This window comes from Pseudophryne corroboree, chromosome 8 (genome assembly GCF_028390025.1).
Source record: "Pseudophryne corroboree isolate aPseCor3 chromosome 8, aPseCor3.hap2, whole genome shotgun sequence".
Classification (NCBI taxonomy): Eukaryota; Metazoa; Chordata; class Amphibia; order Anura; family Myobatrachidae; genus Pseudophryne; species Pseudophryne corroboree.
Genome location: NC_086451.1, coordinates 49,699,311 through 49,712,433, shown reverse-complemented (window position 1 = coordinate 49,712,433; position 13,123 = coordinate 49,699,311). Strand labels below are relative to the sequence as shown.

At 45.9% G+C, this 13,123-nt stretch overlaps 1 protein-coding gene across 1 annotated transcript; it reads right to left on the bottom strand.

Annotated features, from left to right (window-relative positions):
* Window positions 1-761: 761 nt before the first annotated feature.
* LOC134947473 (three prime repair exonuclease 2-like) lies at window positions 762-3,964 on the bottom strand. The gene is made up of 2 exons (XM_063935556.1): window positions 3,878-3,964; window positions 762-1,655 (listed from the first exon to the last, which is right to left on the bottom strand). Exon 2 carries the CDS (start codon window positions 1,644-1,646, stop codon window positions 969-971), a length of 678 nt encoding a protein of 225 aa, XP_063791626.1. The 5' UTR covers window positions 1,647-1,655; window positions 3,878-3,964; the 3' UTR covers window positions 762-968.
* Window positions 3,965-13,123: the final 9,159 nt, after the last annotated feature.

The following is a 13,123-nucleotide window of genomic DNA, read 5'->3' as shown; positions in this document are numbered from 1 at the left end:
CGTCTTCCATCATGTTTTATTGGAAGAGAACGGGTTACATCTGTAGGTCAGGTTATATGGGCGTCCTAATACTCATCAGATGGCGAGATAGATTGTAAAGGTGTGTACGCACGAAGTTCATCATCAGGATTCTGTACCAATAGCACAAGCAGCCAGATTTGATTATTACAGCAAATGCAGATTATGATCAGGGCCGTAGAGAGCAGCTCCGGGCCCAGGTACTATAATGGGGGAGGGTGGCCTAAACTGGGGGGCGTGTCCATGTGCCCTACAAATAATACATATTACGAGAAAACTCATTACAGCCCTGCGCAGTCCACAAGGGGGCGTCGCTCAGATCCTCGGCCAATGCCATCTTCCCAGTGATATTCGGATGTGCACTAGAGAGAGCCAAGACTTTGCTTTCACTGTGCGGCTCCATCTTCCTGAAGATGTCGATGGGTGGGAAAACGGCTCCACGAAGGGGCGTGGTTTAAGCCCGGGTAATTAGTACCCCACACACACACACACACACACACACACACACACACACACACACACACACCTATCGGCGCCAGTGAGTATGATCTACCTCTGTGTGACCTACAGAAGTCACTACTAGTTACACCTGTGTCCTCATCTATAGCGCTTTACAGAACTTTTACCTTCTCGTACATTTCTCCTTTCTAACTTAGCAGCATCAGAGGAATCCGGAAGATAGGGGATGAAATAATAAGGGAAGGGGAATATACAGTATATTGAAAAGAAAACCAGAGGAATACTTTGAAGGTATAAAAACAAAGTTCAGTTTAATTCACAATACAAAAAGAACAATAATACACATTTACCATAAACTGCAGAGGTAAGATACTAAATCAGAGAAAAAAATAAAAAAGTGTCAGGAATGGACGTGTTAGTTAATATTTCATATAGAATATCAATATATATATACAGTCCCATCACACGGCTGAGCACGAAGCATCGTGTTATTACTGCACTGTGGGTAATCCGTACATTGGGGCGATCTCGCCCCACCTCTTGTAACTGGCTGCTTCCAGCAAATGCTCTGCTCTGGACATGAAGACCAGGATGAGAGTTATTACATCGCCCTCTGCGTAATGAGACAAATCTGGCTCCGTGCCGAAGTAACGTCGGTACAGTTCTGGAAGGGAGTACCGCCCTTTGACTGTGTTTGGATGGTTCTGATTATCCAGGTATCTTAAAGCTGGTAAGGAATCTAGGCACAGCATGGAACTAGGGAAATCGCGCTGGTGTTGCAGCAGTTCAGTCTTCAGTAGGGGAAAGTCATATGAAAATCCATTATGGGCAACCAGGCAGACAGGCTGGGCCTGACGATTCACAAACTCATTGACGGTGTTAATGAGAGTCTCCTCGAACAACTGCTTCTCACAAGTGGTCAGTTGTTCATTGCTGAGACCGGTGATTTCTGCAGCCTTCTGAGTGAGGGGCTTCCCTGGATCTACACACAGAGAAAGCTTGTCTAGCACTCGGGGTAACTGCAGCTTTCCCGAATCATCATGGACTGGGTTCCTCAAAGAGGACACATGGACAGCCACCAGAGACAGCTCTGTTATCTTAGGATCATCTTGGTTTAGGCCTGTGGCTTCCAGGTCCAAGAAAATAAAGGTTCTCACCAAACTGCCCATAACTGTGGCCTGTAAAAAATATTTTAGAAAATAACTATCAGATAGTTGCAGAATATATCCAATTTCTTCTCATCACTAGAAGCTGCTCTCGGTGACCAATCTAATGCTGAATAAAGTGACAATACTGATCTCTTAAACTGGCGACACACCGGCAGATCCTGCCATACAACCGGATTTAGGGGGCATTTATTAAAGTACGGAGACTGCTAAAGTGTAGAGAAATAAAGCACAAACCAATCAGCTATTAACATTTCTCAAACACAGCCTATAAAATGACAGAAGCTGATTGGTAGTGCTTTATCTCTCTCCAATCTTTGATAAAATACCCCTGTTAATGTCTGATTTAGCCACATACAGATTACTTTAGCCTATTACTGTGGTCTAAATATGATCCTTCAAAATCGTTATCATCTTTTACCAACATACTGGATACTGATTCACTCGGCTTCAGATGTAAAACGGCAATGCTACCGAAAACTTAGGAGGACATTTACTAAGCAGTGATAAGAGCGGAGAAGTGGTTCCATCAACCAATCAGCAGCTCTGTATCATTTTATAGTATGCAAATTATTGCTGTTACTTCAGTGCTGATTGGTTGTCAAGGGCAACTTCTCCACTGGCTCACTGCTCCGCTCTTATCACTGCTTAGTAAATGTTCCCCTCAATGCGCCACATTTTAATTTCTTGTTTAAACTAGTTGAGAAGAATCTGTAAATTCACTCCTAAGAAAATTGCAAGGTTAGTTCTCCTCTTAATTATATCACATAATTTTGAATGAGCATCTTTTTTCAACCAGAAATAGTTTTTCTATTCTAAATTAAAAAATAAAAAATAAAGGAAAAAAAAAATGAATAAAAAGGGCCAACAAGTAATAAGCTATAACAGAGGTTCTCATCTCCGGTCCTCAAGTCCCCTGAACAGGTAATATGTTTTGTGGAGGTCTTTAATCCTGCACAGGTGAGTTATTACATATTTCTGGGTCAGTAATTATCCCACCTACTTCCACAGACAGATATGGTCATAACATGACCTATCGGGAAAACTGGAGGGTTGTCATTGGGAATTTCTAGGCTACGATAACACAACCAATTATGTTCCTGTCCTATATACATATAATTATATAGCTACATAATTACACTGTGAGGCCAGAACGGAGAAAGAAACACACAAGTAAACATGTCTCTGTTATATCCTTTGTGCCTAACAAGAAGGTAAGTATATGATTGGTAATGCAGATCTACTCTCCGTGTAATAAGAATCTACCACTATGTAGAACACTGCTGTCAGCACACGACTGTGTACAACTTACACAATATTCTTCATCAGGTCAGAAAATGAACAGAGCCATCACCTAGCCAGGGTGCGAGCGATGATTTAACAGGTTGAGGATTATTACAACTGGTGGGATCCGGGGAAGAAACGCTCAATTCACACGTTATTGTTTTATCACTTGGAAAATGATAGATTCAAATATGTGCACTACCATCTGTAATTATACTTCCATATACAGAACAGTGATGTCAGTGGGGTATTTATCACAGCATGTAGAGTGATAAAAAGCACCAGACAATCAGCTCCTAACTGTCATGTCACAAAAATGACAGCTAGGAGCTGATTGGTTAGTGATTTATTTATCTCCACTCTATCTCTCTCCATGCTTTGATAAATACCCTCCTTGAAAATACATATAAGGGCATTTGTATTACTAGTCACAGAACTGCCATGATTATAACGCGGTGGATATTTTAATTTTTAGTGAAACTATTACCGCTATGTACGTAGGGAAACCTGCAGGTTACTTCCCCAACATTTTGGAGGAGATTTCACGTTTGGGAAAATCTCCTGGGGGGAATCTGACGCTGCGCATATTCTGTGTCAGGTTCCGGGATCGCGGTCGTTGCTGGATGGAGGATATATAGTTCTCTCTCCGTCTACCATTCCTCCCCGGTTTACACCATCTTCAGTGTGACCAAGCTTCACTTTTCAGAGTTTAGTACATAGGGGTCAGATCGTGGTCCCCATTGGTAATAATGGGGATTTCAATCTGTAGCGCTAACTGGCGTTCTGCAGATTTCTGTCACTTCTCCTGCATTGTGTTATTAGTACATAGCCACAAAACATTATGCAGGAGCTTCAATTTCTACATAATTTTATGGAAAAAACGCTTGATACATAGACCCCATGATGTAAATATTACCTATTCAGGATGTATGATGTAAATGTAATAGTACCTGCTAGATCTCGGTGCCTCTGTCAGCTCAGCTGGTATAAGCGGTGTCCTTCTCTGGTCATGTTGTGGCAGCTTATAAAGTGCTGGTGTAGGAAGTGTCAGACGTCAGACACTTCTCCACTCCCCTACACAGCATGCAGGGCTCAGCCTATAGGAGAGGCTGCACAGCACTGTATACACCCATCTGCGTGTACTGGGAGTGAATCACTCAGGATTAATTGTAAACGTCTTCCTGGTTTGTGTTACAGTTCATTTCATTTCAGAGAAAGAAGCAAAAGCAATAATGAATCTTATTAAAAACAAAACTGCAAGTAAATATGTCAGACTGCAGGTCAGTTATATACATAGACTATTACAGTACAGATTACTAATTACTAATACAGATAAATCATACCTGCCTACTCTCCCGGAAGCTGCTGGAGGCTCCAGCTTTTTTTGGGTAACCCCCCGCACCCCCGGAAGAGTAGGCAGGTCTCCCGCATCCTGCTCGCACCCTAGTGATGCAGGCAGGATGAAGAGATTAACTCCCGTATACGTGAGTCCATCGGCTGGGGAAGGGGTTAAATTTTAGCCCTGACCCCTTCCCGCGGACCAGCGAATCGCGGCATTTCCCGATGTGGGGGCGGGGCTTAATGATGTCATAGCCCGCCCCCGCCCCCCGAAGTCTCCTGCAGTGTCTTCTTTCCGGGCTTCTCCCAGAGAGGAGATATTTAAAGTCGGCAAGTATGAGATAAATGTAGGTGACAGGTATTTTTCTTCTGATGAAACAGCCCCGGGATTGAGGCTGAGAAACGCGTCAAGTTCCCCGCCTGGCAATTTGCCCGTCATCCTGCTGACTACCGGTAGATGCACGACTTACATCCAGCAGCACGGCTTGGACGTCTTCCACGGCAATTGCATTGCCCGGCACTCTGCACGGCACACTGCTGACCGCCACGGAGATACAAGATATAGGCTGCTTCCGACAGCCGTTTCATAATCACAGAGAAAGAGCGGTCAGCCTCAGCCGCTTCATAACCTCAGTGAGCGAGCGGTCAGCTTCAGCCGCTTTATAACCACAGCGAGAGAGCGGTCAGCTTCGTCCACAATATGGAATAAAGACTCTTCAGTTATCCACAGCTCTGGGAGATTGGTTTCGGCTTCAGTACCGTCAAGTGGGTAGCCGGCGCCCACAAATCATCACACGACCATCTGCACCGTTAGTGGCTGGGGTAAGCATAATTAACAGACTGCCAAATAGCATTCCTGCTTAAAACTGTTAATGTGCTATATACAACAAATATACAAAAGTAAATACCCCCTGCTAAACCGCTCAAGTTGTGTTTAATATTACCGGAGCACTGGAAAAGTGGAATTATTAATCGTGGACTTTGCTAATTGTTCCACTATTGAGGGACTCTCACGTACACCTAAAGAAGCAATACATGGACCTTTATGTCTAGTGGATATACGGGTGGAGATTTATGCTGAATTAATTGGTCCATTGCAGAGTGTCACATTATGTTATTCTAAACATTAAATGAATACATTATTAGTAGGAGCATTTTGCTAGTAAGTTATAGTAAATTGTTACCGTGTTTTGTGCACGTTTCAAAGAAATTTCACATGTTTTTAGTCACAGGATGTTTAATAATACATTTTGAATTTTTAAAAAATAAATTATTATATCGATAATGATAGCGCTTCATTTCGTTTGATATACATAGACTATTACAGTACAGATTACTAATTACTAATACAGATAAATCATACCTGCCTACTCTCCCGGAAGCTGCTGGAGGCTCCAGCTTTTTTTGGGTAACCCCCCGCACCCCCGGAAGAGAAGGCAGGTCTCCGGCATCCTGCTCGCACCCTAGTGATGCAGGCAGGATGAAGAGATTAACTCCCGTATACGTGAGTCCATCGGCTGGGGAAGGGGTTAAATTTTAGCCCTGACCCCTTCCCGCGGACCAGCGAATCGCGGCATTTCCCGATGTGGGGGCGGGGCTTAATGATGTCATAGCCCGCCCCCGCCCCCCGAAGTCTCCTGCAGTGTCTTCTCTCCGGGCTTCTCCCAGAGAGGAGATATTTAAAGTCGGCAAGTATGAGATAAATGTAGGTGACAGGTATTTTTCTGCAACAGAATGTATAGCATACTTACCGTCATTTTGGCTGCTCTCTCCGGGAGAGAGCAGCCAGGTCAGATCAGCAGGGGGCGGGGAACGGAAGTGACGAGAAGAGGGGGCGGAGCAGAGGTGGGGTGGGGGCATAGCTAACATGTCACATAATTTAAGCCACGCCCCGCTGTATAATGCCGCTATAACCCACATTATACTGCAGGGGGCGTGGCTATGATGACACGATTCAGCTAGAATCGCGTCATTGACTGCCCGGACCACCCACTTTACTCACTAAGTGGGCGGCCGGGCAGGGGCGAGCACAGAAAATATGATTTTAATTTCCTACTGGTAAATCCTTTTCTCGTAGTCCGTAGAGAATACTGGGGTCCACATTAGTACCATGGGGTGTAGACAGGTCCCTTGGGAGCCATGGGCACTTTAAGAGTTTAATAGTGTGGGCTGGCTCCTCCCTCTATGCCCCTCCTACCAAACTGTGCCCAAGGAGACGGACATACTTCGAGAGAAGGAAATACACAGATAGTGGTGAGATTCACATCAGCTCACACATAACAAAAGAAATCCAAGCTAACCAGCTTGAAACAATTCAGCAACTGCTGAACAACAATACTTAACCAAGTAACAACGCAGTACTTAACGAAGTAACAAATGCAGGAAACGAAGCGCTGTGCGGGCGCCCAGCATCCTCTACGGACTACAAGAAAAGGATTTACCGGTAGGTAATTAAAATCCTATTTTCTCTTACATCCTAGAGGATGCTGGGGACCACATTAGTACTATGGGGATGTACCAAAGCTCCCAGTACGGGAGGGGGAGCTCGGAGGCTCCTGCAGAACCGATTGACCAAACTTTAGGTCCTCAGAGGCCAAAGTATTGAACTTGTAGAACTTAGCAAACGTGTTCGATCCTGACCAAGTAGCCGCTCGACAAAGTTGTAAAGCCGAGACACTCACTTTACGAGTTGAGTGGGCCTTAACAGATTTTGGACACGGCAAGCCTGCCGTAGAATAAGCATGCTTAATAGTACACCTGATCCAGCGAGAAATTGTCTGATTACAAGCACGCCACCCAACCTTGGGGGTCATTCCGAGATGTTCACTTGCTAGCAGTTTTTAGCAGCCGTGCAAACACTATGCCACCTCCCACTTGGAGTATATTTTAGCTTAGCAGAAGTGCGAACGAAAGGATTGCAGAGCAGCTAGAAAGTATTTTTATGCAGTTCCTGAGCAGCTCAAAACCTACTCAGCGCTTGCGATCACTTCAGACTGTTCAGTTCCTGTTTTGATGTTACAAACACACCCTGCGTTCGCCCAGCACGCCTGCGTTTTTCCTGGCACGTCTGCGTTTTTGCGAACACTCCCTGAAACAGTCAGTTGACACCCAGAAACTCCCTCTTCCTGTCAATCACTCTGCAGCATCCAGTGTGACTGAAAAGCATCACTAGACCTTGTGTGAAACTACATAGTTCGTTGTAATAGTACATAGCGCGGCATACGGAAGCGCAGAAGTGCCATTTTTTCCCCACATCGCTGCACAGCGAACGGATGCAGCTAGCGATCAACTCGGAATGACCCCCCTTGTTGGGATCATAAAGGACAAACAGAGCGTCCGACTTTCTGTGACGAGAAGTTCTCTTCACATAAATCTTCAAAGCCCTTACAACATCCAAGGATTTGAAGTAATTGAGGAGTCAGTAGCCACTGGCACCACAATAGGTTGGATGATATGAAAAGCCGACACAACCTTCGGAAGAAATTGCTGACGCGTCCTGAGCTCAGCTCTATAGTCATGGAAAGTCAAGTAGGGGCTCTTGCAGGACAATGCCCCCAGTTCCGACACACGTCTAGCAGATGCTAATACCAATAGTGTGACCGCCTTCCAAGTAAGGAACTTGACATCAACTTCCTGTAAATGTTCGAACCAATCCGACTGCAGGAACTGCACCACATTAAGATCTCAAGGTGCCGCAGGAGGCACAATGGGAGGCTGGATGTGCAGAACCCCTTTCAAGAAAGTCTGAACCTCCAGGAGGGCAGCAAACTGTTTCTGGAAGAAAATGGATAAGGCCGAAATCTGGACTTTTATGGAGCCCAACCTCAGGCCCACATCCACACCTGCTTGCAGAAAGAGGAGAAACAGCCCTAATTGAAACTCCACCGTAGGAAACTTCTTGGATTCACACCAAGACACGTACCTTTTCCAAATTCGATGGTAATGTTTAGACGTTACTCCTTTCTTAGCCTGTATCATGGTAGGAATAACTTTGTTTGGAATGCCCTTCCGATCTAAGATCTGGTGTTCAACCTCCATGCCGTCAAACGTAGCCGTGGTAAGTCTTGATAAGCGATTCCTCTCGAAGAGGACGAGGTATCAGATATTCCCACAGTAACTCCAGAAGATCCGCGTACCAAGCCCTTCTTGGCCAGTCCGGAGCAATAAGGATCGCCTGAACTCTTGTTCTTTCTATTAGTCTGTGAATCCTTGGGATGAGTGGAAGTGGGGGGAGCACATACACTGACTGGAACACCCACGGAGTTACCAGGGCATCCACCGCCACTGCCTGTGGGTCCCTCGATCTGAAACAGTACCTCAGAAGCTTCTTCTGGAGGTGGGAGGCCATCATGTCTATTTGAGGTATGCCCCAAAGACTTGTCACCTCTGCGGACACCTCTGAGTGATGGCCCCACTCTCCTGGATGGAGATCGTGTCTGCTGAGGAAGTCCGCTTCCCAGTTGTCCACTCCCGGGATGAAGATTGCTGACAGTGTCACTGCGTGCTTTTCCGCCCAGAGGATGATTCTTGTTACCTCTGACATTGCAGCTCTGCTTTTCATTCTGCCTTGTCGGTTTATTTAGGCCACTGTCGTTACATTGTCCGACTGAACCTGAATGGTCTGATTTTTCAGAAAATGTGCCGCTTGCAGAAGACTGTTGTACACAGGCCCTTAGTTCCAGAATGTTTTATTGGAAGGATGGATTCCAGACTTGACCACCTTCTTTGGAAATTTTCCCCTTGGGTGACAGCTCCCCAACCTCTGAGACTTGCATCCGTGGTTAGGAGGATCCAATTCTGAATCCCGAACCTGCGGCCCTCTAGTAGGTAAGAAGTTTGCAGCCACCAGAGGGGGGATATTCCGGCTTTCGGTGACAAACGTATCCTCTGGTGCATGTGAAGATGAGATCCCAACCATTTGTCCAGGAGATCCAGTTGGAAAGACCGTGCGTGAAATCTTCCGTACTGTAGAGCCTCGTAGAAGGAAACCATCTTTCCCAGAAGGTGAATGCACTGGTGAACCGATACCCGGACAGGCTTCAGGACATCCTGGACAATTGCTTGTATCACCAACGCTTTCTTCTCTGGCAAAAACACCCTCTGTACTTCCGTGTTGAGGATCATCCCCAGGAAGGACATTCTCCTTGTCGGCTCCAAATGTGGCTTTGGAAGATTCAGGATCCACCCATGATCCTGGAGTAGGTGAGTTGAGAGAGCAATGCTCTCTAACAGCTTCTCCCTGGAAGACGCTTTTATCAGCAGATCGTCCAGATAAGGACTTATGTTCACCCCCTGCTTGCGGAGGAGTAGCATCATCTCCGCCATGACCTTGGTGAACACCCTCGGTGCCATGGAAGGCCAAACGGCAGTGCCTGGAACTGATAGTGACAGTCCAGCAGCGCAAATCTGAGATAAGCCTGGTGAGGTGGTCAGATCAGAATGTGAAGGTACGCATCCTTGATATCCAGGGATACTAGAAATTCCCCTCCTCCAGACCTGAGATCACCTCTCTCAGAGACTCCATCTTGAATTTGAATTCCCTCAAATAAGGGTTCAAAGACTTTAGATTCAATATTGGCCTGACCGAACCATCCGGTTTGAGTAATAACCCTTGTTTGTTAAGTGAGGTGGAACTGGAACAATAACATTTGACTTTAGCAATTTTTGAATGGCTTCCTGTAGGATAGCACTTTCTGTCAGCAAAGCTGGTAAGCCTGATTTGAAGAATCTGTGAGGTGGGAGTTCTTGAAACTCCATTCTGTACCCCTGGGTAACAATATCTTGTACCCAGGGGTCTAGGACTGATGACGCCCAGACATGACTGAAATTTCTAAATCTTGATTCCACCTGCCCGATCTCCAGGCTGGGAGGTCCACCGTCATGCCGAGGATTTTGAGGAAGCAGAACCAGGTTTCTGTTCCTGTGAACCTGCTGGTGCAGGTTTTCTGGATTTCCCCCGACCTCCTCTAAAGAAAGTGGAAGGGGTTTGAACTTTTTAACTTTCACGGTCCGAAAGGACTGCATGGTAGACGTAGGATAAGATTTCCTAGCAGGTGGTGTAGCTGAGGGAAGGAATGTTGACTTACCCGCAGTTGCCGTGGAGATCCACGCATCTAACGCTTCTCAAACAGAAGAGCCTGACCTGTGAAGGATAGGTTCTCCACACTCTTCTTGGATTCCGCATCCGCAGACCATTGGCGCAGCCAGAGTCCCCTGCATGCTGAGACAGTCATGGAAGAAGCCCTCGCATTCAGATCACCAAGGTCCTTCATGGCCTCCACCATGAAACCTGCAGAGTCCTGTATGTTACGTAAGAACAATTCAATGTCACTTCTATCCATAGTATCTAATTTCTCTAGTAATGTGCCTGATCACTTTACTATGGCTTTAGAAATCCATGCACAAGCAATAGTAGGCCTTAAAGCTACACCAGTAGCTGTGTATAATGATTTGAGTGTAGTCTCAATCTTACGGTCAGCCGGCTCTTTTAAAGGTAAAACCACTTTTTTACACATCCTAGACACAGAAGCGTCTTCTACAGGCGGGATTTCCCACTTTTTCCTGTCATCTTCAGGGAAAGGAAAAGCAATGAGAACCCTTTTTGGGATCTGGAATTTTTTCTCCGGGTTTTCCCAGGATTTTCAAACAATGCATTTAATTCCTTAGATGCAGGGAATGTAATAGAGGATTTCTTAGTATCAGTAAAGTAAGTCTCCTCTGCAGGCTCAGGTACCTTATCAGTAATGTGTAAAATGTCCCTAATAGCCTCAATCTTAAGTTGCACCCTTTTAGCAAGGGATGCACCTCCCCCCTGCATATCCCCATGTCAAAGTCGAAAAATATCATAATGCATATGCCTTATACTAACCCCATGCACATGCCCGCTACTCGTGCACTCAGTCCGCCGTGCGTGCACATATCCGCAATTTGTGTAGGATCGCTCCGGCGATCTTGCTCATGATTTGGGTATTTACGGCGGAGTTTGTGAGCGTGTAGCATGTTATTAGAACATTGCATATTTAACCCAAATAGCGTATATTGTAGATATAGTTCCCCTAAACCATGTCAGCGAGTATTATTAGTTTAAACAGTTCCTGGACAGAGAGATTCACCTTTGCATGATAGGAAGGGTCAGATAAAGGTTGGAAGGTGATGTCTAGTATCCAGCTGTAGGGTATTTTGAGGGTTACATTCCGGTGTTAGTTAGAGAAAGATCGCTTGTTCCTGCATATAGTTATGTGCAAAAGTAGATTCTGAACATTAACTGTATTTACTGTAAATTACATATGCGGTGGGAATCCAGAGGATACCACCCACAAGAGCAGTTGGGAAAGACATCGCCCACCTTTTCAAATCCACCTATGACCTTTACTGTAATGTGGAGACATATCTCTGTGTCCAATGAACAATGAGATTACAGTGACCATTGTATTGTGTATGCATGTTGTGTATAAAAGGACCATTGTTGCCTGGTCGGTCAGAAGACTCTAAACGCTATCTACCTGATGAGCGGAGGACCGGATCTGGGTTGCGCTTGCAAATATTCTCACGTACGTACATTCTCTGTAGCCATTATTCTGTTTAGATTTACTTGTTAGTCTGTAGTGTATAAATTGTATTGTTTTTTATATTTTGGAATCAATCGATGGTGGCTGTCACGATCCGGGTACTGAGACACCATTTTGCCTTCTGGATGCACGTCCTCCATGTGTTTCCACTGTCATTCCTGTCCCTGTGGCCGCTGTGCGCGTCTGGGCGCGTGAAGTTCTGCTGTTGCGGCCTCCGCCGCCATTGCTACATGGCTAGAGTACTTTAATCCCCTTCTGTGTGTGTTCATGGGCGCAGCCATGTTGGACTCCAATCACATGACATTGTTTCTCCTATCCGCTGTACAGACAGTGCTGGAGCCTAATTGCCCACCAATCCCTGCTAGGCTGTGGGTATATATATCCTGTATCCACACCCAGCAAATTGTCAGTGCTTCATTTGTCTCCAGTGGTTCCTGTGTGCAGTCTTCTACAGATTCTCCAGTGAACTCTCCTGCATTCAAGCCTGACTCCTCTGTGTTACACTCTGTGGTGTAACACGACACCTCTGTGATTAACCCTCTACAACATCACCTTACTCACCTGTGTCTGTATTCCGGCTTTCCAGCAGCCACTCTTCAACAACTACAGTTTTCCAGCGAACCCTAGCTTCATTTACAGTTTACAGAACTTTTCTCTACATTCCAGGTTACTGGTATCAACCAGTTGCACACCTAAATTTCCACTTGTGACTTTCTATTGTTTTTGCACGTTTTATGACTTTTCATTTAATAAAATCTCTGAAAGATATTTCCAGTTGTCGTGGTCACGCCTTCGGGCATCCTTGCTATTGTCTTTACGCATGTCCAGGAGTCCCATCGCTCCTCCAACATTCAGGTACCCGTCAACCCCTACAACTGAGGCTCCCAGTCCGGTCTCCAGCCCTCAGTTGTGACAGTAAGCACTGACCAAATGGATCCAGCCGGAGATCAGGCCCAAGCGAATGGGCTGATACAAGGACTGGCAATCCGCCTTGAACGTCAGGAGGCGGCTCAAGGTCATGTTGTTCGCTGTCTCCAGGACCTCTCCTCCCGGCTGGATGAAATTCAAGCGGCCCTCCGTGGATTAGGGGCATCCAGTGTGTCGACTCCAGCACTTCCGGTGGTGTCCCCACCCACCATACCTGTTCCTGCTCCCTATCTTCACTTGCCGACTCCTGCTAAATATGATGGATCCCCTAAAGCCTGCAGGGGTTTCCTAAACCAGTGCGAGATCCAATTTGAATTGCAACCCAGCAGTTTCCCTACTGATCGCATTAAGGTGGCATATCTT

Excerpts from the sequence above, each read along its gene's own strand:
- LOC134947473 (XM_063935556.1), bottom strand. The coding sequence starts at position 1,646 with ATGGGCAGTTTGGTGAGAACCTTTATTTTCTTGGACCTGGAAGCCACA.